The sequence below is a fragment of the Odontesthes bonariensis genome, chromosome 12 (assembly GCF_027942865.1).
Source record: "Odontesthes bonariensis isolate fOdoBon6 chromosome 12, fOdoBon6.hap1, whole genome shotgun sequence".
Classification (NCBI taxonomy): domain Eukaryota; kingdom Metazoa; phylum Chordata; class Actinopteri; order Atheriniformes; family Atherinopsidae; genus Odontesthes; species Odontesthes bonariensis.
In genome coordinates, this window is record NC_134517.1 from 34,788,407 (window position 1) to 34,815,369 (window position 26,963).

General features: G+C 44.7%; 1 protein-coding gene across 1 annotated transcript in view; it reads left to right on the top strand.

Annotated features, from left to right (window-relative positions):
• Positions 1–435: 435 nt before the first annotated feature.
• The window catches only part of rftn2 (raftlin family member 2), a 34,313-nt gene continuing 7,785 nt past the window's right edge, over positions 436–26,963 (top strand). The window contains exons 1-5 of the mRNA XM_075480218.1: positions 436–836; positions 20,703–20,883; positions 25,612–25,720; positions 25,800–25,974; positions 26,377–26,595. Of these exons, the coding sequence (XP_075336333.1) occupies positions 698–836; positions 20,703–20,883; positions 25,612–25,720; positions 25,800–25,974; positions 26,377–26,595 (823 nt within the window). The 5' untranslated portion in view covers positions 436–697. The remainder of the gene's footprint in view (positions 837–20,702; positions 20,884–25,611; positions 25,721–25,799; positions 25,975–26,376; positions 26,596–26,963) is intronic.

The window sequence follows — 26,963 nt, forward strand, 5'->3', positions numbered from 1 at the left end:
CCTATGTATTTTTATTATTATTATTATTACGTATTGTTATTATTATTATAGTATTTATTTGTCTACCTCCTTTTTTATTATTTATTTATGTTAAGTATCCTTAGCGCTTTTAATTGTTGTTGTTTTTGTCTTTATTTAACTATTTACTTACCTGTGAAATCCTACAACATGTAAAAGACCTAGGGGAGGGGAGGGTGGGTTGTACACAAGTTCTTAAGTTGTTTGGGTAAAGAAACAAGAAAATTACTTCTATTCCTGTATACACTTCATATTTTTGTCTTGTATTTGATAAATTAATTAATTAATTAAAAAATAAATAAATAAAAAATGGGTATTTTATTATGAAGTTTTGAACGGAAGTAGAACTCTTCCGCCCGCGCGCTTGTCAGTTGAGGAAAACTTTTCTCCGGGAGAGGAGCGCGCGCTCCTCCTCTTCACACTCCGGACGTGCTGCCTCCTCAGCGGGACACTTTCCACCCAACGGCCGCCCTCAGAATCCCTCCGCGCCGCTCCTCTTATCTCCATCTGCCGCTGATTTTTCCACTTTTTTTTTGGCCTTTTTTTCACGGGGCTTAAAGCGGCTTCACGGCTCGGACGGAGGCGGGATGGAGCGGTCCCGTTAGGAGCCCGAACCTCCATCCACAGCAGCTCAGTCTGTCAGCGGCTCCTCTGGTGCTCTCTACCCGCCTCGGAGGCCATGGGCTGCGGCTTGAGGAAACTGGAAGACCCGGAGGACAGCAGTCCCGGGAAAATCTACTCCACCCTAAAGAGACCGCAGGTGGAGACCAAGACGGACACCGTGTACGAGTATGTCCTGCTGGACTTCAGTTTGGAAGGTGAGAGCGTGTTTTAATCAACTTTTTAACGGATTAATAATCGGTTAAAATCATCGATCGAGTAATCGATCTGTTCAAAAAAGGCAATTAAAGAAAAAACAAAGCAGATAATTGAATAATTTTTTCTACTTTTTGTCATGTTTACATAAATGATGCTTCATTAATTATATAATATGATAATGAATCAAACATTTGATCAAAACAACAAACTAATTGTTACAATTTACACTGAATTGATCATCAGACTTTATCCGATCACCTTTTTTGGAACATGCTTTAATAAACTACTGATACAATAATCTATTAATGTGAGTATCAGCAGAGTTCTGGTTAGTTTTTTAGTACTTTTATGTTTATTTTTAACCAAACTTGGAGCAGGAACTCTTCTGTTTGGTTAAACTAACTTCTGAACATGTTTTAAGGTGAACTGAGAGTCCAAATTAAGTGTTTTCAGCCTGTTGTAGTTATTGATGATACGTAGCTGCTCTCTATTTACAGTCCTGTCAAAAAATCATGAAACAGCCCTGATTTCTTCACATAATTCCAGGGAAACAGGAAATATTCGCAGTGATTCACTGAAACATGAACATAAACCCAGAATCTGAGTCAGAACCAGAGTTAGTTCAGTTCTGAGCAGCTTTAAAGTGAATATGAAACGAATTTTAATTGTTGGAATTTCACAGTTTTTGCTGCTGATTCTAAAGGTTCCAAGCCTTGCGATTAAAATGAGATATTGTCAGGATAATAATTTATCCGGGAAGTCATGTTAAAACGGGCTCAAAAGGAGCCACATTTTGTCTTTTTGTGCGAATTCATTTTTTTATGCTTGACGTCATAGGGTTGACAGAAGTTCTAATGGCGGCATCTATGGCTAAGACATTAAAGCACGGCAGAAAATATTGTGTTGCTGGAGGGCCAAATGGTGTTAGTTGCAAAAATAGCAGCTTCACTGAAGGCATCTCTCTGCACATGTTTCCCAAACTAAAAAATACTGGAACTGAGGCTGACAAGGAGAAGGCAAACACAAGAGCACGGTGGATCGTATCACTGCCTGCTGCCGCCTGCCGATAGCTGCGCCTGTTACGGTGTTTGCTGCTCGCTCTGCTCTTCGGTCTGCACACATATCCAGCTAGAATTTGGCGCCGTTGTGAGTGGCCGGCCGTCTACCTCTGCTAGCTTTTTTTTGTGTTTTGTCATGTTTTTATCGTTTTCATCACTACTGATGCATGATCGCCCGAGTCTCTTGAAAATCAGAGATTCTGTGGACATAATATCGATCACGTCAGCGATCAGACAAAGCCACCGCCACCTGTTTTGGCGTCTGTGCCCTCTTACCTATGGCATCTACCTGGTCGGTTGCCACGCAACAGCCGTCGCAGAAGACGTGGAAAGAGAGGTGGAGTAATATGCCGGCTGAAAGCCCACCTGGCTTTGCCCTCCACCAACAACGCTCGCCATCTGCTGTCTGGTCTCTCCGGTGATTGCGCCGGCTACGACATCCGAGGCTCCGTGGATCAGTCCTACCGATGGCTGCTGTCAGTCGTGCCGAGGCCGGGTGCCCACCTCCCTGCCGCCGACCCGTGAGGATCCGCACTGGGGCCGCGCACTGGAGGATCTCCGACCCGTTAATCCACGCCATTGTTTATTAAGCTTACATTAAAACCATGTTATTATCACATACGTTTTTTTAAGTGGCTGGATTTCAAAGTGCCACTTCGTTAGGTTTCAACGTGTCAAAGACAGCGCAGCAGAATGCCATATCTGCCAAACCGGCATGTTCAAATCTTTTCCAGTTTACCACAGCAAACATACACTATTGTGTCATTTGATTGATAACATCTTAATAATAATCAGCGTATAGTAGGAGCGATGGCTGTTCTGTGCCGAAAATGGTAACTTTCTTTAATTTCCATTACCCATACGGGAGGTGCAGAGCCTCTACAGTATAGATATTAAATCGATTTGTGTGGCTTAAATTCAACGAAAGTTTTTCCACATAATGTTAGAGGTGTGTTCTTTCGACCTGCTGATGTTTGGATCAGAATTTTGTTTCCTTTATGAGATATAAGTCCATCAAATGTATGTTGTTTTCACAGCCAGCCATACTAGCAAATAAGGGAGTCAACCCTATGACGTCACGGTCACGTGGCCAATTTCGCACCAAAGGCCACATAATTCACACTTTTAAATGGACGTTTTAACAAGTTATGCCCGGAAAATTTAGTTCAAGTTGGATTGATGGTTTTAGAAAAAGACGAAAATTTCATTTGAATGATAGATGAACATTCGTTTCAGTTCATCTTTAAAGTGAATATCTGCAGATGTTTCCATGGTAACAGCTGCAGAGATTCACTGAAACATGTTGCAACATGAACATAAACCCAGAATCTGAGGCAGAACCAGAGTTAGTTCAGTTCTGAGCAGCTTTAAAGTGAATATCTGCTCTGAGCTGCTTTCTCCTCCAGCACAGCCTGAACCCTCTCAGACGAGCTTTCTGTCCTTTCTTTAAGGAGTCTGCAGGAATAGTTCTCCAGGCTTCTTGAAGGACATCCCAAAGCTCTTCTTTGGATGTGGGCTGCCTTTTGTTGCGTTCTCTGCCAACATGATCCCACACTGCTTCAGTAATGTTGAGCTCCGGGCTCTGGGGAGGATTCATCCCTCCATCAGACCTGCTGCCACTGATTTTCAGCCCACTTCTCGTGTCCTTTGGCACAGCTCAGCCTTTTCTCCCTGTTTCCCTTCCTTAAGAACGGCTTCCTGACAGCCACCCTTCCATGGAGCCCATTTCTGATGAGGCTTGGGCCAACAGCAGATGGATCAGCTGAAGGTCCAGATGCATCTCTCAGCTCCTGTGTCAGGTCTTTGCTGGATGTTTTCCTCTTTCTTAAGGACATCACATCAGATTCTCTGAGCTCCTTTATGGGAACAAATCTTAATTCCAGTCTAAAACCCACAAAGAGCTTCTAGATTATTCATTTCTGGTGGCATAAAGCAGTTTAATCATTTCATTTATATTAATTGTTCCATAATTAGTCATTAGATTATATCTTATATTCCTTTTTTAAGCTTTAAATTGAATCTTATTTACTTTTTCTTGATGTTGAATAACATATAATTCTTATTATTGTCTGTTTTTTTCCTACTTTTCTACTTTTAGACGTGATAACGTTCCTTATGTTGGCATTAGGATTTTTTAAAAACTGAATTTCTTATATTAATTTGACTCTTTTGGTAACTGAAAGCAGTTTTAAACGTAAATGTACAAAAAAGTTGAAACTATGAAGCTGTTTTTCAGAGATGCAGCTAAAGAAATGGGAACAAATGATGTGTCTCTGTGACAGGCTGCTGGGAACAAAGTGCCTAAAGATCCAGTTTAAAATGTTAAGTGTTAACAAAGAAAAAATGGACTGAAAATGAGTGAAAAAGCCGAAAATTTCCAAAGAAAAACTTTGAAAGACCTTCAGAAAGCTGCAGAACTATTGATCAGGTCCACTTTAAAAGGTTACAGGAGAGTCATAAAGAAATTAGGGCTGATCAGGCAGTTTAAACAGTTTAAACAGCATTATAAATTTAGTATATTTGACCTTTTATTTGAGTTTATAAACACTTAAACAGCTTTAAGACTGATTTATTGTTCAAGTTGCTTTTAAAACAAAACTTTTACGACTTTTATCAGGCATTAAATGTTATTTTCTGATAATTAACTTTAATCTCAGAGTATTGTATGACTGGTTGGATTAAAAAAAGTTTCGGCACCATTTTTCATAGATTCTTGAGACTTTAAATGGTTATTTTACCATTTGATGTGTAAAAGGAAAATACGTTTGTCTTCATTTTGAAAATAAATGAATATTTTGAGTCAGTTTTTAAACAAAAATGTCTAATATTTTGTTGCTTCGTGCTTATTTGGTCATTATTTTTGCCACACATGGTAACAAACTGGAAAATTTGTTTATTTTTTTAGACTCTTTGTTGGATAAAACAACCTCTTTCATTTGTCTCAGACACATAATATTCCATCTTTTTTCCTGGTTTCCCCATTTAAAAAAAGGACCAACTTGTTCCTTTTCTGACTCAAACCTTCCGAGTTTGTTTACTCGGCCTGAAAATGGCCCTAAATAGCGTTTAGACGTGTTTATGGTGGTGTTGCTTTATTATTCCCATGGGGGCTCTATTTTCACGTCATGCCTGTAAAGAGCAATAAAAGCAACAGTATGAGCGTTCAGGGTCCAAGTCTGTGCTTTAAATAAAGGAGACATTACAGCGTCTCACAGCAGCAGGGCTGTTCCTTTGGTTCATCTGGAAATAGGTCATCCAGGATGTTTTTAATTCCTCCTCTGGCAGCTCGCTCAAGGACACAGACCGATTCACACACCTTCTCATCATGCAGTAAAATCTAACCCCCCCTGCTGTGATATGGGGCCTAATTTGATTTGTTTTTAAGGGTAATCCTTCATCTGGCTGCTTCCACCGTGACCTGTTTGGAAGGAAGTGGTGATTAAGTTCTCAGAGCTGCCCATTATTGACCAATCTGCTGTGGTGGTGAAACACCTGGAAAATATAAGATGTCCAGGTGTACCCCGCCTCTCACCTGACGGCAGCTGGGACGGGATTGGATGGGATCCAATGAGATTATGTTAGCAATGTGGGGCAGCAAACGATTATTTAGGTAATCAATTAATCGGATAATAAATACTTTTGCAATAGGGTTAGGGTTAGTTATTAAAAAGAGAGAAATTCCATCATGAACCAGGTTTTAGCTACAATCAGCACCAAAAAACGTATTTATCTGCAAACCTCCCTCCTCCTGATATTGATAACAGGGCTATAGAACAGCAGCTGTTAAGCCTGATTCTTACTCGGCGCAACCTCGCTTTGACCCATTCATACTAGCTGGTCGCAAATGGAGCAAACGGTCACGTGACCCAAAATTCCGCCACGCCCCCCGTCGCAAGCTAAAAAATCCTCGCGCATCGCAAGGGCGCGCACACAACTTTTTTTTTTTTCTGACTTCGCGCAAGCTCAACCGGAAACAGCTGACCAAGAGAAAGGAAACATGAACACTGCAGAGACCGCGGTGACCGAGAGGGTGCGCCTCTACAAACATCTGTACGACACGTCTATGAAGTTACACTGGGACAACGTTTGACAAAGTTCGTCTTGTTGCAAAGGACGAACATTCCACCTTCTCTTCTGTTTTTGCCGCAGCCGCTTAGCTCTGAGATACATATACAGTTCTACACCCAGAGTAAATTCATTTCGCATCAGATGTGCCAGCCTCTGCTGACGTGACACCACAGGTGGCATTGTGTATGCTTTCTTCGTATGCTTTTCTTCGTCCGGTTCTTCAGCTTGTTTCCTCAACAGTGACGCCCGCTGGTCTGGTGAGAACTGCAAATGTGACGCATTCTCGCCGCAAACTGCGCTTATGAGCTGAAGGAACTGTGAAGGGGCTGGCGCTTTCGATGACGTCATTAATGGTTCTCGAGCCAGAACAGTTGCGCGTTTGCGCCGAGTAAGAATCAGGCTTTAGCTTTCCAGCTAACATCCAGCTGTGCTAACATCTGTTAGCTTCTCTCCTGCCGTCCCTGCTTTCATAAACTGTTTTTTAACACAGTGACTCAGAATAACAGCAGTTAACTCGACACCTTAACCAGCAGCCTTGATGTGACTCAGAATATTAGTTCACATTAACAGCCTCCAGGCTGAAGCTGCTCTTATGGACATTAAGGAAAGAAGAACAAGCATCCTTCTGTTCTCCGCTAGCTTCCTTCTGTTCTCTGCTAGCTTCCTTCTGTTCTCCGCTAGCTTCCTTCTGTTCTCTGCTAGCTTCCTTCTGTTCTCTGCTAGCATCTTTCTGTTCTCTGCTAGCTTCCTTCTGTTCTCCGCTAGCTTCCTTCTGTTCTCTGCTAGCTTCCTTCTGTTCTCCGCTAGCTTCCTTCTGTTCTCTGCTAGCTTCCTTCTGTTCTCCGCTAGCTTCCTTCTGTTCTCCGCTAGCTTCCTTCTGTTCTCCGCTAGCTTCCTTCTGTTCTCCGCTAGCTTCCTTCTGTTCTTGCTAGCTTCTTTCTGTTCTCTGCTAGCTTCTTTCTGTTCTCTGCTAGCTTCCTTCTGTTCTCTGCTAGCTTCCTTCTGTTCTCTGCTAGCTTCTTTCTGTTCTCTGCTAGCTTCCTTCTGTTCTCTGCTAGCGTCCTTCTGTTCTCCGCTAGCGTCCTTCTGTTCTCTGTTAGCTTCCTTCTGTTCTCTGTTAGCTTCCTTCTGTTCTCTGCTAGCGTCCTTCTGTTCTCTGTTAGCTTCCTTCTGTTCTCTGCTAGCGTCCTTCTGTTCTCTGTTAGCTTCCTTCTGTTCTCTGCTAGCTTCCTTCTCAGCTAAGAAGCCAACTGATTTCCATTAAAATGCTAACGTGTTCCCTTGTGTTTGTTCCGCTCAGTGGACTCAATTAGTGAACTGGCTGCCTTCTGCTGAGATGCTGTAGTATTTACGTTGTGCTATCGTGCTAAGCTAACTAGCGTTTACAATGGACACACTGTGCAGTATTTTCTCTTTTCTTTACTCTGAAATGCTTACAAACTTTAGACATTTTACTGGGCAGAACAAGTTGGTGGGAGTTAAACGAAACATCGAAGTAGATCATTTGCATCAAGGTTTTGTTGTAATCGAGTTATTGGAGGAACCGTTTCAGCCTGAATAGAAAAAGGATGAATGGATGTTTTCTGTAAAGAAGTATGTGTGTTAATCTTTGACAGATTAACTATAATGATCGTAGAAACTGACGTTATATAGGCGTCTGAAACATCAAACCTGCTAGCTTAAGTCTGATAATGTTAGCAGCTTCTGTTACTATCAGATACTCAAACACTGTGAGATAACGTTGATTATAAAACCAAGATAAAAGCTACGACAACAGATCAACAGTTAAATGAACACAGTTTGTAACCATGTATGTGTACCAGCACAATAACAATATTATCACTATATTGAATAAATATTAGGGCTGGGCAACGATTAAAATGTTTAATCTAATTAATCACATGATTTCCCTGATTAATCACAATTAATCGCATTTGTACGCAGAATCCAAAAATGAATTCAAAAGTAGTGTATAGCTTTTAGCATTTAGCTTTATTTTAAATGTGCTGCCATATGAATGAAAGTGCCATAACATTTGTTGTGCAAACACACTTTTAACATCAGCATCTTTCTGTAGTTTTTATGTAGAAGCCTCGCTCCACTGTCTGTTTCCTTGAATGACTTGCTGCTATCAGTTGTGTGTTTTGCCTTTAAGTGATATTTTAGACTGGAACTACTACGCTGAGAAGACAATTCAACTTGGCAGTGTTTACAGATGACTTTGGTTCTGTCGACTCCGCCGTCTGGAAGAACTTTAAAATGAAAATGGCCGAGTAAAAGTTCCGTACCCTTCTCCATGTTTGGTGGATCCAAAGATTACTTTCTTTTCCTGTTCCACAGCAGACAGCAGCAGACTTTTACAAAATAAAAGCCTGTGAGCAGCAGACTTTTACAAAATAAAAGCCTGTGAGCAACAGACTTTTACAAAATAAAAGCCTGTGAGCAACAGACTTTTACAATAATAAAACCTGCGTTAATACGCGATAAAATATTTATCGGTGTTAAATAATTAACACGTTAACGCGATAATAACGAGTTAACTTGCCCAGCCCTAATGAAAAGGTTTTAGCTTTTTGTCTCCTTTAATTGGCAGTTGAATTATTTTCAGAATAGAAGGTTTGAAGCTTTAAAAAAAATAAAAAATAAATAAAAATCGACAAAAAACACCTGAATAATTCGTGTTGTGATAGTATTTTCTCAGCCCCGATCCGAGGACATTCAGTGGAAACATTTTTAAAAGAAGGCTGCCGTGTAAAGCATATGAATCTCTCTGACAGCAGCCAGCTGAGGGTGCGTGGCGGCGGCGGCGGCTCTCTAAGCCCGTCATCAGCAGGGCGTCACGAGTTCTGCCCTCAGACACTTCAAACATGTGCGAGTCACACACCACTAAAGACAAAGTGTGATTCACACCAGCAGCAACCAGGAATCTGAGAGGAATCTTCCAGCTTTTAAAGGAAAACTCCTCCCTGATCCTGGAGTAAAGGTGGAGAACACAAAGCGTTTGTGTTTGTGAGGGTTTAATGAAGGGAAGAAGAGGGAAATCACACCATCACACGGTTCTACAATGTCAGGAAAGTGTGAAAGCAGCTCTTAAGTGTTCAGGCTTCCTGCCGTCGGATTTGTGCCATCGTCAGACGTCTCTGGTTGAGTGTGAAGCTCCGTAACTGGCAGAGCTGAAGAAGAAACGGGGTCCTCCCAGTTTGTAGTAGTCTGGAGACGGCCGTGTCCTTTATTTCCAGTCTGTCACGTTCTCTCGAGCCGAATGAATAATGAAAAGCACCCACAGCGGGACTGTTGGGTCGCATTAAACTGCTCCCAGATTCAGGTTTTACAGGATTTACTCAGTCAGAAACTGTTCAGATTGACCTCCGGATTCATTTCAGAGTCAAGTTTCTGACACATTGGTGTCGGTTTTCATGCAGATCTCGTTTTATCGTCACAAAGTGGGAATTTCTAACTTAATTACAATAAATAACGCCGTGAAAATAACGTCACATCAGTCAGTGGGGTTACATGGCTCTGAAAGGATCGGATTATTGGCTAAATTACAGTAAGACTGAGTTATTAAGTTCATGTAGACACCTTAATCTGACAAGAAATAGGATCGGATCGGATTATTGGCTAAATAACAAGCACAAATGTTTCATATTATGGAACTTTTCAAAAACACCAAACACGATCTGGTTTTAAGAATCTTGTTTGGAAACTTTGGGAAATGTAAAGTTATGTCCAAAAGTGTTTAAGGAACGAGTTCTTTAACAGCCTTTCCTCCGGCATTGTGCTATCGTGCTAAGCTAACGGGCTTTTACAATGGACACACTGTTCAGTATCTTCTCTTTTCTTTTCTCTGAAATGCTCCCAAACTTTAGACATTTTTCCCCCTTTTTCTCTGATTTTGCTCCTTGTTGTTTTCTCCATCGAATCAAGTCTGCTGCTAACGAAACTGCTAACGAAATGCTCCGTGTCCACATCACGTTTTCTCTCTGAGATCCAGCATCTTTTCTCACTTGTTCCCGATCAGCAGGGAGGAGCGGCACCTGTTCTGAACGACCGCTTTAAGAGCTTCCAGTTAAAATTTTCCGAACTTGCTGCTGACTTTACTTTGGCTTTGACTCTGGTGGATCACTCAGTGGGGTCACATGACACTGAAAGGATCGGATTATTGGTTACATTACAATCAGACTGAGTTATTAAGTGCATGTAGACACCTTAATCTGACTAAGAACTGGATCGGATGGGATTAAGACCCCGAGATAACTGGGTTGAAAGTCACTCTAAACCTGCTTGTAGACGCTGAAGCTCGTGGTGAATCAGACTTTGCGTTCTGCGCATGCTCCAGATGTTTTCCCGGGGTCGTGACCCGGAAGTCAAAGGAGACGATATTCCTGTTGTTGTCGCCGTCAGAAAGAAACAAACAACGCGATGGAGAATGCTCCGTTGGGCATCGAGTTTGTGCAACAAGCAGCTCATCACAGCCCAAATGTAGAGGGACGTAGCTTCATCTGGCTCTGCGTTCTCCATCTTTCTCCAATGCCTGAGTTTGTTGTTGTTGTTGGTGGTGAAGAGGTCAACAGGAAGTGGCTCTATTAGCAACAGCTGGAATGGGTACAGCGCCACCTATCGTACATTTATATTTAAATTAAGGTTAAAACTAATGAACAAACTACAGGTTTTATTTGTAAATTGAGGGTTTTTACATTAAAAATCTTCACTTTACAGCCTGAGTTGAACCAAAGTGAGCCGATCTGTCTGAGCAGAGTGAACTTCAGCTCATTAATGCATTAATAACACATCTGTCAGCACATTCCAGATGTGCTGCTGGTCTGCAGTTGTTTGCTCCACCTGCTGCACCATCTTTTTCTGATGCTGGTTCTGCTTTGGAGCGGTTCTCATCAGATCCAACTGCCTCTTCTTCTTCTTTTCAGGGTTGGTTAACGTGGACGATGTCATCATTTTGGGGCTGAAACGGTTCATCGAATAACTCGATACAGACAAAATCCTCAAAGCAAATGATTTGTGTGTAAAAAGTAATTTGTTTTGGGAAAGAACAGAACGGCAAACACCTTCAGCTGTGTGTTTATTTCATACATTCACATTTTTGGGGGTTTTAAACGCCAACATATTGATTATAAAGATGTGTTTGACTCTTAAAGCTCCAGATAAATCTCATTATTAAGCTGCGGTGGTTAGATTATGAGGATTAGAAACGGACAGATTTAATTCAATAATACTTTATTAATCCCTGAGGGGAGATTATTTTTCACGAGCACGTGATTTTATTCGATTTTTTAAATCAGTAAAAGCTGGTATTCGCAGCCTTTTGTTACGATAAAGAGTTGTGAGGAGGATCCAGCTGCAGACGGGAGGTTAAAACTGGGACCAGAACTAAAGTAAAGCTCAAACAAACCTGAAGAATCTAAGAACTGAGAGATCTGTGACGGCGAGGATCAATACAAAGAGAAGAAATCCTGATTCAAAGAATCCACAAACTTTAACAGGAAAAAAAGGAAATAAGAGGCTTTATGAGGAATTTAGTGGCATTAAAATACAGAAAATGAAAGCAGCGTTTGGGGCCGACAGTAAATTCAGTGTTGGACACTCTGTTATTGATCTTCTATCACTCAGTGGGGTCACATGGCACTGAAAGGATCGGATTATTGGCTAAATTACAATAAGAATGAGTTATTAAGTGCATGTAGACACCTTAATCTGACAAGAAATTGGATCGGATTCAGACCCAGTTGAAACTGTGGTGATAACTCGGTTGAAAGTCACACTACGTTACCCAGGATGCATTGCACACTGTAGCAAACCTGCTCCAACATGGCAGCTGAAGGTGAAAGAAGAAAGAAGCTGAACGTTGGCTTCTAATTTGAAGGAGTTGAAGCGTCCGTCTACAGCAGAGATCCTCACTGCGCGGCTCCTCAAGCTTTAACTGGCGGCTCGCACTCGCATAGTAGCTTATAACAATATGGTAACAATAACAATAATTCTTTTCAAATAACATACAGCGAATACTGCACAGTATTAAGTATTTCTATTAAGTTTGCGTTTTTGTAGTATTAAGTATTTTTATTAAGTATTAATTAAGGCTTAATGGTGTTTCCTAAAGGGGGAACTGTTAAACCTGGCAACGCAGCCCGCTTAAACCACCTCACACCTGACCGCAGTGCACGCTAGCTCCTTTAGCCAGCGTGAGATGCAGGCACAATGGATCGGTTTTTAATTAAAAAAGGGCAAAAACCAGCACAAAAACCATGCTCATCCTGAATGTCTCACTACGATTACAACCACAAACTACAAATACAACATGAAGAAAGTCGAGGACATGCACGCCAGCTTCCGCTCATCCCAGTATTAAGGTAAATGTGGTCTGAATAGAAAATGTATTGGCTGTGTTGTTTCTTTTTTTGTGGGATGTTTTATATGTAGAAATGCATATTTGCAAAAGGGGACTTTAGTATGTTGCGGTAAAAGTGGTTATTTCCTTCATTTTGCTCTGCCAATGTGGCTCTTGTGAAAAAAATAGTGAGTATCACTGCTTTAGTGTGAGAAAGTCACGAGGAAGGAGCAACACTTGGGATTTGTAGTCTTAGCGTGCGCTCTGTCCACCGGTGGGTCGGCTCTGGAAGACATTTGGGTTTGAATCTAATGACACTGCGGGCCAACTTCAGTTCGACATCTATGAACTGGTTCATGAGCCTCACTTCTGCCCCTGGGCGAGCTGCCTCGGTCTGAGATGATGAAATAAACGAGCTGCTGCTGCTCGCTGGAAAATAAACCTGAACAAACTGAGATGGACCTCGGTTTGTTCCGGGTCCGACTCTGGAGAACCAACCCGGCTCCAAACGGCAGCAGAAACGGGACCTTTTCTGGTTTCCAACATGTCGTTGTGGGTTCCTTTGAGTCTTTCTTCTCTGGTGAACAGTGATTATTCCTCTTTAAAAAGGCAGGAACGCCTCCTATAGACCTGATGCGAGTTTAATTCGGCTCGTTTTAAATCGGTTTGAGCGGATGAGCAGCAGCTCGGAGCGAAATAAAAACTGCCCTGGATCCTCTGCAGCGTTCACAGCTGGACTCACATTTGATAAATGGAGTCCCGTCTTTGGTTGAAGGGCATCATGGATTCTCCTTGAAGCGATGGAGCGTTTCTGGGACACTCACCGGTCCACCCGGCGCCGTCTCCCAGCCGGCGTGGCCTCGTTTCCGTCCGGCTGAGGGGAGGCTGGAGCCCGAGGCGGCACATCGGAGCTCCTAATGGCCGAGCGGAGGCACAGAAAGATGGAGGGAGCATCTTTAGTTGTCTTCTACGCCTCTAACATACAGATCATTTCATCACTGCTGTCCACACACACCTGAAAAATGAGCTTTCAGAGCGATGGATCTTTAAAGGATCTTAAAGGATTCCCACCTCCCTTCAGCCGGGCCTCTTTACTATTAATGGATCTATTTTAGCTCACAGTTCCTGTTCTCTGTCTTGGACACATGTTGATTCGTCTGGTTTTGATTTTAAACAACCATTCTTGTGCCGTCTCCCGGGTATTTTAGATATTTTTTAACCCTTTTTTAATCCTGCAGGCAGTAGATCAAACCACCTTTCTTCATCTTACAGGAGTTATATAAACTATAAACACTGTGGCTGTGTTCCAAACTGCATACTTCTCCTACTACTCATACTAACTTTTTGAGTTAGTATGCGAGTTTGAGTAAGCGATAAGTTCCCGGATGCATACTAGATTCTCTGAAATGTTGGGTATGCATCATGAGGTTACTACTCATACTCAAACTACCCAAGATGCAACGTAACGTGACGTCGCCGATCGTCATTTCCTGTCAAAACGGCAGTTTCAAGCTAGCTACAACGAGGGTAGGTTCACTTCCTGTTTTCAAAACAAAAGCACCAATTGTATGGTAATGGCTTTCCCTATGATAAAAGGCAACGGGTATTTTATTTTGTGAAAATAACCAGAAGTGCGTTGCTCACTGCGGCTAGCTTTAGTAGCGCCGAATTCGTGGGATCAAAATTGTAAATAGCCGGTATTTTGTCAGATTTTCAACACGTTGGGGATCTAAACGACTACTTTCTCTCCTGAAAATGTTTCAAATGTTGCTAAAGTTTACAGAGTTTAGAGCTTAAGGGAAATCAGCTTCAGGCCGGCTGATTTCGGCTCGGGCAGGAGCGAAATGCATTGTGGGTAAACGCTCTGCATACTGTCTGATCGATCAGTATGCAGTATGTAGTATGCAGTATGTAGTATGGAAGTATGTAGTATGCGGTTTCGAACCCAGTCTTAGATCTCGTGTTAACTGACCCTTTTTTCAGTAATATCTTCTTGTTTATCCGTCCTCCAGGCATTCAGTCGATCTAATGATGACTCTTTGGATGGTTTGTTATTGGATTATAACCCTTATTAAGCTCCAATCATATCACTGACCTGTTGCTAATGAACCTAATTAGCTGCAGCATGTTCCTCCAGCTGTTTCCGTTCAGTTCCACCTACTTTTACAGCCTTTCGTTGCCCCCGTCCCAACTTCTTCAGATTCAAGATGAGCCGACGTCCCAGTTTCACCATCAGCATGTTTTCTGAGCTCTATTGGGAATAAAATACGGTATTATGGGCTTTATAAATCGTTTTATTCTGTTTTTGTACGACCTTTGACCTGCTGCTTCTTCAGAGGCTTTTTTCTGATCCACATGTGGAATTTCTTACAAGCCAGTCTGGGATCACTTTGGGCTCAGAAATGAGTCATCGGTCGTCAGCTGCTGCTTGTGGGAGCTGCTTTCACTGTTTGCTTTCAGCTCTCGGTTTGGATATGAATCCAGGCTTGTTCTGTGGTCTTTACCTTCTGTCTGGCTGCTGTTCTCTGACCGGCTGGTAGCTCGACTGTAAACTCATGTTCACACATGAGGGCCTTTTATAAATCCTCTCCTCAGGTTGAACGTCACGCAGCTCTTTAAAGTTTCCCGAACAAACAAAACAACTCGAAGCCTTTATTTCCAAGCAGCTCTTTAAAGGGACAGTTCGCCTCTTTTGCCATGAAGCTGTGTAACATCCCATATCAGCAACATCATTTCTGAACATCTTCTTACCCCCTGCTGCGTCCTGTGAGCAGAGTTCCAGCCTCGTTTTGGTGTTGATGAAGGTAGTCCGGCTAGTTGGCTGGGGTTTAAAAAATAAAGCGTTTGCCGACGCCTGCTGACAGCCGCGCCTGTTACAGTGTTTGTTGCTCGCTCTGCACAGCAGGCAGTGATACGAAGGGAGAGAAAATAGGGCCAAGAGATTGTGAGGTCTGACTTTTTCCTGGAGAACCATTTTGTGATGCAAATGTATTACTCTGTTGGGACCATGAAGGGAATCGAGGCTAAAGGCCTCAGTGTGCTTCTCCGTCGCTATCCGACTCCGTGGTCACGCAGAGGCCGTTAAACCTTTCAAAGTTCTCCATCGGGATGTCGGATACACAAGGCAGTTCACCTCCCGATCAGTAGGCGTCGCTACGCTAGACGACCCAGTCTCTTACGTCTATGGTGAAAGTGGTTGATTGGTTGTTCACCTTCCGGCTCGTTCCACTCCTCACAGCGAACGATGGCGACCGAGAGAGAAAGACTGTTGTTGGAGTTGGTTGTTGATGTTGAAACGCAAATAATTTTGACCAAATGTTGACCGGCACACAGTAAACTCTTTCAAAAATGGCGGCGTTGTTGTTCTGAGAGGAAGGAGCTAAACCGGAAAAGTGATTCCGGAAGTGATGTTGTCGCGAGCAACGGAGAGCGTCTCCGTGGCCTTAAATCAGACTTTATGATTGTACATACTGTTAAATGTTTAGGTTAGGGCAAAGGTACGGGGCAGGGTGACACTTCCTGTCCCGTCCTGTGTCTGTCTCCTGTTTGAATTTTAATTTATCTGGACTGTTGCTTGTTTTTAAATTCATTTAAATTATTTTATTTGTTCCTCTTTGTATTCTTTTATGTATTTTTAATGGTTCTTCCACTCCCTGCTGCAATGCTTTTATTTTATGTGAAGTACTTTGAGTTGTTCTGTACATGAAATGTGCTACAAATAAACTTGATTTGATTAGATTTAAGGAGAAACTATAAACTCTTTCAAAAATGGCGGCGTTGTTGTTCTGAGAGGAAGGAGCTAAACCGGGAAAGTGATTCCGGAAATGATGTTGTTAGCCGACCAATCACAACCCTCGGGGTCTCCACGAGTCTCCGCCTCCTCGACGGATGGATAGGAGAGCGTCTCCGTAGGCGAGCATAAATCAGCCTTTAGATGGAGGCAGGTTGGGGTAAAATAGATGATTCTGCTCAGAGGTGGTTTCACCTTCGGTCTGCTAAAATAATCTGGATTATTTTAGATTAAATTTGGAGGTTTGAAGGACGCTGAAAGGTAACACAGAGTAATCAGTCGTGTGACTTCAGAGGATAATGCTGCGACTCTTATTTAAACTGGGATTAGCTGGTTTTAATGCCTCCACATCTGCAGCAGCTGCATCGCGGGGCAGAATGTCGTCCGGCTGGTTGGAAAGACGCTGGATAACAGTGGCATAGAAAGCATAAATATAGTGTCTGGGTCACAGAAGTGTGAGATTTGATGCCAGGATCATCTTTATCATATTTTTGGTTTCAGTTCCTGGTCTTCAAAGACTTTTAATGCTGTGAAACAGACGTTCATCTGTAACTCTGAGACGGTTCATAAATAATCTGAACGGACTCGGATGCTCCATGTGTCCCGTTTCCAGTTGACCTGATTGTTTGCTCAACATGTTGCTGCTTTTCAAGCATTACACAACCTCTCTCCGGCCTTTTGTTGTTCAGCGTTTTGGCACAAAACTTCCTCAGTTTTTTCTTTGTTTTAAAGGCTTTTCGGCGCGTCCTGATTTTTGTTCGTATTTTACGCCGCGTCTCTTTCAGAAAAACTTAATCATTTCAACTCTTTTAATCTCCGAGCTGCTTAACTTTGTATGAACAACTTGTCCACATCAGCTGGCACAGAGCCCCAGGCAGGAGCTAGGTTTTGCTGCTTGTTTTTGGACACTTTTCTCTGTGATAACCTCCATCCTGCAGCTCGGTTCGGCTCAGAAACTCCTCCTTCTCACCCCTCTCTGTGCCCTCCTGTTCCTCTCAGACTGCCTCTGCCTCTGTAGCCGTCTCTTTGCTAGTCCTCCCCTCCTCCTCGTCCTTTTTCTCCCACGCAGCCCTGAACAGAGGCCTCAGTGTGCGGGTCGAGCGGCTGAGTGGCGGCAGGATGGGGGGGGGGGGGGTGAGGACTGAAAGCAGGGGGAGGAGGAGAGCTAAAGGCTGCAACAAAAGCCTTGTTTGGAGGTGTGTTTGTGTGCCGTCGTGGTCCTCCTGGGAGCGTTTAACTGCAGCGTGGGCGCCGGTTTTACTGCTGTGACCCTCCACGCGCTCCAGCTAATGATCCACGCACCGATTACGGATCCACTCGGTTCTGGTTAAACTTTCACATCCTGTCTGCGACGATCCAGGGTCCAAACTACATGAAAAACCAGGAATAAAGACCCTTTAGATTAGAGAAAACCTGAGGATATTTCATCATCTGGGGCAGGATGGTCAGCCCTGGCACTTAGATAATAAAGTCCAATTCAAGCCAATTGGAATTCAATTCATTGTAATCATAATTATTTTCAAAATAATCCATTTCATTCATATAGAGCCGATTCAAAAACAGTTTCCTAGCTAAGGAAACCAACAGATTGCACTGAAACTTGTCTTCAGTCCAATCTCCCGTCCTGAGCGTGCCTGAGGCGACTGTGGAGAGGAACGACTCCCTTTGAACAGGAAGAAACCTCTGGCAGAACCAGACTCAGGAAGGGTGGCCACCAGAACCAGACTCAGGAAGGGTGGCCATCAGAACCAGACTCAGGAAGGGTGGCCATCAGAACCAGAACCAGGAAGGGTGGCCATCAGAACCAGAACCAGGAAGGGTGGCCATCAGAACCAGACTCAGGAAGGGTGGCCATCAGAACCAGACTCAGGAAGGGTGGCCACCAGAACCAGACTCAGGAAGGGTGGCCATCAGAACCAGACTCAGGAAGGGTGGCCACCAGAACCAGACTCAGGAAAGGTGGCCACCAGAACCAGAACCAGGAAGGGTGGCCATCAGAACCAGACTCAGGAAGGGTGGCCATCAGAACCAGAACCAGGAAGGGTGGCCATCAGAACCAGACTCAGGAAGGGTGGCCACCAGAACCAGACTCAGGAAGGGTGGCCACCAGAACCAGAACCAGGAAGGGTGGCCATCAGAACCAGACTCAGGAAGGGTGGCCACCAGAACCAGACTCAGGAAGGGTGGCCATCAGAACCAGAACCAGGAAGGGTGGCCACCAGAACCAGAACCAGGAAGGGTGGCCATCAGAACCAGACTCAGGAAGGGTGGCCACCAGAACCAGAACCAGGAAGGGTGGCCATCAGAACCAGACTCAGGAAGGGTGGCCATCAGAACCAGACTCAGGAAGGGTGGCCACCAGAACCAGAACCAGGAAGGGTGGCCACCAGAACCAGACTCAGGAAGGGTGGCCATCAGAACCAGACTCAGGAAGGGTGGCCATCAGAACCAGACTCAGGAAGGGTGGCCATCATTCAGAGGTACACAAGTACGCATATTGAGAAACGGCCTCTGTTTCTGTGGCATGACTAGCGGTTAGCATGTAGTAGCGTAGCCTCTGTGTTTCTGTGGCATAACTAGCGGTTAGTATGTAGTAGCGTAGCCTCTGTGTTTCTGTGGCATAACTAACGGTTAGCATGTAGCAGCATAGCCTCTGGCCGTTTCTCAATACCCAAGTACGCAAGTCCGTACTCGTGTGCTTACAAGTATGGACTTGTCAGAAGAACGGACTTCTGAGCACACAAGTACGCTCATTGTGCATTTGGAACGGAAGCGTCATCATCGCTCGTGCTGCACTGCTTTCTGGGATAGCAAGCTGTCTGAAGTCTACACAAGTCAAGCGACCTCGATAAAATGGGCGGAGCAAGCACACATCCGGGAATGTGGAGCATACTTGTCTGGATGCGTACTTTGAATTGGAACAGTACTTGGTCCTTCGGTGATGACGTTTCAGAAGTACACGAGTACACAAGTACGCATATTGAGAAACGGCCTCTGTTTCTGTGGCATGACTAGCGGTTAGCATGTAGTAGCGTAGCCTCTGTGTTTCTGTGGCATGACTAGCGGTTCGCATGTAGTAGCGTAGCCTCTGTGTTTCTGTGGCATGACTAGCGGTTCGCATGTAGTAGCGTAGCCTCTGTGTTTCTGTGGCATGACTAGCGGTTGGCATGTAGCAGCGTAGCCTCTGTGTTTCTGTGGCATGACTAGCGGTTGGCATGTAGCAGCGTAGCCTCTGTGTTTCTGTGGCATGACTAGCGGTTAGCATGTAGTAGCTTAGCCTCTGTGTTTCTGTGGCATGACTAGCGGTTCGCATGTAGTAGCGTAGCCTCTGTGTTTCTGTGGCATGACTAGCGGTTGGCATGTAGCAGCGTAGCCTCTGTGGCTAACTAGCGGTCAGTATGTAGCAGTGTGAAGCTGAAGTTTTTAGATTTGTGGTGAACCTCGGAGCTCCGTGGGTCGACAGCATCCAGCGGTTGTTAAATAACGTCAGACTGGCGGCAACAAGTTTCTTCTGGGCCTCAGAGGAGAGACGAGATTGGATTCTAAAGAAGAAAAAAAAACAGTTTTATCTTAAGGTTTTTCACCACTTTCTGTAAAAGCTGCAGAACTTTATCCACCAGCTGCAACACGTGTTGAATTTAAGTTCGTCTCAAGCCTTCGGAGCCGCGTTTAAACCCACAGGAATGCCAGTAAAGCCCCGCCCCGGCTTTACTGGTTCCACCGAGGTTCTGGTGGTCTTCACTCTCATAACTGGGACCAGTAAGACGGCCCACTCATGCCAGATCTCTGGGGAGCTCGTTGGTGAGAATGTGGGGGGGTTGTGGTGAGGAATGCTCCCTGTTTGTTAAATTTACCCCGTCTTCCACCCTGATGGGGGGGGCTCTTATGCCCCGATAAGGGCTGCGGCCCCCACATCCTCTCTGTATTAGGGAAGTTACGTTCCCAAAGCATTAGCAATACAAGCACACAAACACTTAATAATGTTTACTGTTCCTGAGAGGACGAAACGGCAGCTTGTTCTTACTTTATGGGGACTTCCTTTTTGGCCCATTAAGGCAAACAAACTCCTATAATGTGAGTTTTACATAAAGATGTCCCCACAACACCTGTAATCCAACTGTTTCAGCTTATCCTGACCTGAAAAACTAGTTTTATCCCCACAATTCCACACTTTTAGTCCAATTACCATCTTTTGTTGTCAAAAGTAAAGAAAGATTTTGTTTGTGTGTGTTTTTATGTCTTTATGGGGACCAAATCCTGTTAACGGGGACCTGATGTCACCATGTGGATCAAATTACAGATGATTTTTCAGGGTTAAGACCTGGTTTATGGGTTTGGGTTGGTGGTACGTTTGTGGTTAAAGTTAGGGGCTTTGTGGGCTTTGTGTCCCCGTGAGGATGTAGAAACAAACGTGGTGTGTGTGTGTTTAAGTTGTGTGTGGATGGTAGCCAAACTTCTCTGAACAGCCGCTCTTTGTGGACGCAGGAAGTACGGCGGCGGTCGCTGGGTGTTCCAGGCAGGACACAAACAAACTCCTCGGCTCGGTTTGCGCCTCTAATGGCGAACAAATGCAAATTTAGATTTAAATGTAAACTCTCCGTCCGTGCAGGTAGCCGCCCGACGGTGCAGTTGGTGTCCTCGCTGTCCGAGCTGCCTCAGGCCCTGCAGTCCTACTACACACAGGGCTACGTCCTGGCCGCCCTGCACCCCATCATCCTGTCCGTGGGCCGGACCCGATCGCTGCCCTTCAGCCTGCTGTACCGCGCCGTCCTGGCCCGTCCCAGACCCAGGTACCACCCCTCAAACCCTGAACTGAGGCTCTAACATGCACCCTGGCACTCACAGCCATGCTGTTTAGTAAGTAGATGAAAGATAGATGAGGTCAGCTGCATATTTAATGAAGGAGGGGAAGAAAATGTTTTGGTTCGACTTGTTTTCTATGAATTCTATTGGATAGAAATCCACCCGACAACAGGGGTCCATCAGCAGCCAATGAGGACGAAGTATGTCTGATCTCTGTAACTGGGATTAATCTTTGCATCTGACAGCAGCAGTGAAGCGTGGAGGTATCAGAAACCAGGCCGAGACTCGGGCCCGGGGCACCGAAAGGACGTGGGTCTTCTTGTGTTTGGATGGAAAGTTGATCAAAGCCCCAAAAAGATGAAGAATAAACACAAGTAGAAAGAAAAATCACCACGAAAGAGCCAGAAACTGCTTAAATAGAGAGAAACAAGACCACCGGACCACCATAAAGAGCCACAAAATCACATTAAAAACAGATTAAAACTAGGGCTGGGCGAGTTAACTCGTTATTATCGCGTTAAAGGGGAACTCCGGGGCATTTGAAGCGTGTTTCCATTGCTAGAGGTTGTCAAATAATGATAGTAGGACACAGAGAGGTGCACATCTGCGCTCCCTGTGTGGAGATTGCTCTGTCCGCACAGCATGTCATGCGAGGCTAATACGTGGTGGCTAAGGGGCAAGCGCTAACCGTTCCACGTAAAACAACAACTTGTCCTAGTTACAATACATGCCCAGTAATATTCTTGTAATGTTTTAAATACTTGAACGCAGTTTTTCTAGAGAATATAATTGTTTTGCACATGCGCGTCGAGAGACCTGGTCATTCGGGGCTTCAGCCCCGAATCTCCGGGCTTCAGCCCCGAATCTCTCTGGACTGACATAAAGAAAAATATGTATAATAAGAAGAAGAAGAAGAACGAAGAAGAAGAAAAAGAAGGAGAGCTCCGTCACGGGACCACACTTTGAGCGGTGATAGACTACCGCGGCGCTGCTGTCATCATGCAACTTTGTAACCAGCTCAGACCGCAGGATTCTGAGGCGCGGTGGGGAGCGGTGATGCGGTGCGGTGGCCGCCGCGCGAGTGAAAATATGCGATTCGCGCGAGTTCAAAAAATCCAACTTTGGCGAAATATTCGCGCCAGACAGCCTATCAGCGTTGAGATTCTGGACGACAGTGACGTGGAGACAGATGGACAGGCGCTGTCTGTGACATGCAGATGGGACTGCACAAGGAAATTAGCTTCTAAGCTACAATCTGGTGCAGGTCATCTCTTTACTTTGTAATTAATGTACTTTGCACATGGTCCCTGACAAAATAAAATAAAAAAATTAAATCACCGCCTTCTCCAGGAGTTCCGTCTGGATGACGGCCGCCTCCAGCGGCACCCCAGGCCCACCAGGACCCAGCCCGGCGACCCGCTCGGGAGGACCGGCGCCGCGATCTCTCGGCAGGACACCATGCCACAGGCGCCCCGCAGCTGAAACGGAGCCGCGGCCCAGCTGCGGAGCGCCTGCAGCCGGCGTCCCGCCGAGAGATCACGGCACCGATCCTCCCGAGCAGGCCAACAAACTGGGTCCCGGCGGGCCCGAAACACCGCTGGAAGCGGCCGCCACGGGAGGATCGGTGCCGTGATCTCTCGGCGGGACGCCGGCTGCAGGCGCCGGTCCTCCCAAGCGGGTCGTCGGGCTGGGTCCTGGTGGGCCTGGGGTGCCGCTGGAGGCGGCCGTCATCCAGACGGAACTCATGGAGAAGGCGATGAAATTATCCGAGCTGAATGCACCACCGGATGATGTCACTGACCCAGACACGACGGCGTGTGCGTTTCAGACGAATCTCGGACTGCCACAGCAGGTACAAGGACGCGATCAGCCATGGATAGCCCCTTGAGCTATTCACTCGTTTTTTACTCGCGCGAAAGAGGCGTTTGAGGCGATGGAATTTAATTTACACCTGCGGCAACAATCGCGCGATGAAGGCGGTGCGAATATTCGCATCGCGTTTGGTGTGAACGCACCGTAGGCTAACAAAGACACAATGTCAGCATTTGGATATATGGATCTCGGCATTTTATCAAAACATGAATGCCAACATTCACAGCTCGGCATTCAACATGTTAAGCAGCTGGTCATGAACTGTGTTAAATTTTCATTTTAACACCCCCTTTTTTTAAAAAAAATCCCGGGGGAAAAACCCCCTGACCCCCGTTAAAAATTATTTTCATGTCTGGGCTACAGCCCCGAATGTTTGCTCAAGCTACAGACGCCCCTGGTTTTGCATATGGGATTATTCTCCATCGACTCTTTTGGGCTTTCACATGCGCGAGCCTACAACCAGCCGGTGAGTTACATGCTGTTTATAAAGTTGTTTTGTAACGTCCCCATGCCAGTAATGTGAGAACCATGCATATGGTTTTGATGGTAAGGCTTGTGACTTTATTGTCGGATGGGTTATAAAGTGGTGTGACGTTTCTGCAGTGTGCAAGTTGTTGTTTTACGTGGAAGGGTTAGCGCTTGCCCCTTAGCCACCACGTATTAGCCTCGCATGACATGCTGTGCGGACAGAGCGATCTCCACACAGGGAGCGCAGATGTGCACCTCTCTGTGTCCTACTATCAGTATTTGACAACCTCTAGCAATGGAAATGCGCTTCAAATGCCCCGGAGTTCCCCTTTAACTCGTTAATTATTTAACGCCGATAAATAATTTATCGCGCATTAACGCAGGATTTATAATTTATTTAAAAAAATAATTTTTATTTATTTTATTATTATTATATATTTTTTTTATTTAAAAAATATATATTTTTTAATTTTACTCAACCCACTACGCCACGGACCACCCCTGTTTTATTATTGTAAAAGTCTGTTGCTCACAGGCTTTTATTTTGTAAAAGTCTGCTGCTGTCTGCTGTGGAACAGGAAAAGAAAGTAATCGGCGGATCCACCAAACATGGAGAAGGGTACGGAACTTTTACTCGGCCATTTTCATTTTAAAGTTCTTCCAGACGGCGGAGTCGACAGAACCAAAGTCATCTGTAAACACTGCCAAGTTGAATTGTCTTCTCAGCGTAGTAGTTCCAGTCTAAAATATCACTTAAAGGCAAAACACACAACTGATAGCAGCAAGTCATTCAAGGAAACAGACAGTGGAGCGAGGCTTCTACATAAAAACTACAGAAAGATGCTGATGTTAAAAGTGTGTTTGCACAACAAATGTTATGGCACTTTCATTCATATGGCAGCACATTTAAAATAAAGCTAAATGCTAAAAGCTATACGCTACTTTTGGATTCATTTTTGGATTTTGCGTACAAATGCGATTAATCGTGATTAATCAGGGAAATCATGCGATTAATTAGTTTAAAAACTTTAATCGTTGCCCAGCCCTAAATAAAACCTGTAAATATGGGCAAAGAGAGATTAAAACTACAGCAACGAGACTGAGGCTACGGCTACACGAAAACGAAACGAGGTTTTTTTTTTAAAACGGATACGAAAATTCTTGCGACCACACGGCAACGAGCTGCTGTAAAGACTCAGGTCCAGACGAAAACGGATGAAAACGATGAAACGATGCAGTACACACGCCACTGTGTCACGCCACGCTGTGAGACAATAGAGAAGTGTTAAAATTGGCTCACAGCGTCAACGTTTGACTGACGCAAAAACGTTTTAGCTATAACAATGGAAACGAAACGAGGCCGTTTTCAAACTTTCCCACTCTGGAACCCGTTCTCAAAAACTATCGTTTTGGGGTAGTGGGAACGCCGGCTCCGTGTGGCCGCGACAGCGAAACGATAAGAAAAAGTATCGTTTACAGTGAAAAACGTTTTCGTGTAGCCGCAGCCTAAGAAGAGAACCAGAAGCTCCACAATGAGACTGAATGAGACCACGGAGACATTCAAAAGCATCACGAGACTAAACGTAAACATTTAAGGATCCAAATCCACCAAAACGAGCTCAAAGAGACTAAAAATCCTCATATTGAGCCCAAACAACCACAGAAACTGAAACGGAAACCACACAGCTCATGTTTTGGGGGGTTCGGGGTCCGGATGATCAGGGGTGGAGCAGTGATTTTAAATGTGGGGGTGTTCCAGGGGGGCACATGAGCGCCACATCAAGCCCATAGACACAATGCTGAAGTTGGCATCCGATTCGCAAACTAAATGGATGGGCATAAAGGGCCATTTCACTGCATTTTTGCATTTTGATCGCCCTAAACTAGGTCCTGTGTGGAAACTACAATAGTTACACTGCTCAAATCTGGATGGAATTATTCTAAAGAGGCTGTAGATTCATTAAAACCTTGTTTGGGATTTGTGAAACCTTTGTCTGATTTGTGAAAATGCAGAACAGGGCCATTTTACTGCTTTTTTTTGTATTCTCATCACAGGTCCTGTGTGGAAACTACAATAGTTAGACTGCTTAAATCTGGATGGAATTATTCTAAAGAGGGCACAGAGTCTTTAAAACACATTGTATGTTGGTGCCCTACGAGGGTGGGCAAACCGTTAATATAATGCCTCCTTGGGGCAAACGGGTTTACCTTTGGAAAATGTGGGGGGGTGACATCATCTTGCTGTAAAAGTGGGGGTTTTGAAACACCCCCATCCCCCAGGGGTGCGACGCCCATGCGGACGATGACCACACAGCTCATGTTTTGGGGGGTTCGGGGTCCGGACGATGAGCTGATCTGTGCCGCTCTGTTCGCAGTAACCAGACGGCGTCCACGTGCCACAGCGTGCCGGTGCTGAGGGTGGAGGAGTGGCCTTTACCTGGGGACTCGCTGACGGGCGACACCGTGCGGGCGCTCATCGACCGGGTCAGACGGAAACTCTGAGGAAGCACAGGTCTGCGTCCGGTCTGAACTCGTGTCTGACTCTGGTTCCCGTCTCCTGCAGGTGAACAGCAGCGCCCGAGGGGGCGTCCGGTTCGTCGGCTCCGTCCTCCAGCAGGTGAGCGGGGTCAACAACGGGCGGGTGCACAGTCCCAAGAGGGGCTGCCGCTCCCCCCCACGCACACCCCCCCGAACCCCGCCCGGAGACCGAGAGCCGGAGGACAACACCTACAGTCCAGGTGAGGAGCTGCAAACTTCTTCTATCTGGAACAGTCTTCCAGAAGATGTGAGACAGGCCTCAGCTCTGACAATGTTTAAATCCAGGCTGAAAACAGTTCTGTTCAGCTGTGCATATGACACCTGAAAGTATTTTATCTGCACTCTTCACTTTTAAATTAATTAATTAATGATTATTTTTAATGTTTTTAAAAAAAAAAAATTATTTTTAATATTATTATTATTTTTTTTATTTCTTTTTAATGATTTTATTGCCTTCTTGTGATTTTATGTAGCTGTGAAGCACTTTGAATTGCCTTGTGTATGAATTGTGCTCTATAAATAAAATGCCTTGTATCCTCAGATTTTTAATTAACAGGATTAAATACAAGTTAACGTAGATTTGTTCACGATTCCTCCCCCAGACCTGAGGTTGCTGGTTTTCTTCCACTCGTGGGCTCCAGGCTGTGCTCCTCTGGACTCGCTGGCGTGTCAGTACCACCAGGGGGCGCTCTCCATGCGCGTTTCCAGGAAGGGCCATGTGGTCAGCGGCCTGGAGGCCGATTGGCTGGAGCTGACGGCTGCTTATTACCGCAAAGGCTGGTCGCTGGTGGACTCCTTCGTGTACTGGGACACACCTAAAGGTTGGTTTGATGGTTTCGGGCAGACGTCAGGAAAACGAGCCCCAAAAAACATCCCAATCAAGATGTGATGAGATCCTCAATTATTATTATCGAGATCTCTGTAAAATTAGTCAAAATCTAGCTTAAACCAGTAAGTCTGGTGACAGATAGACAAAACATAGAGTAAATTCGATTTAAAACACTCTAACTGTAGCTTCAAATAAAACCAGTCCAAAATAAATTCAATATATCCATTAATGAGTTTAAAACCAGTCCAAACTCAGGTTGAAAACCAGACCCAATCATGTCTAAAGCCAAGTTCAAACCTAGTTTAAACTCATATCCAATAGACAAGTTTCAAAATACTTTGAAACACCCCAAAACCAGTT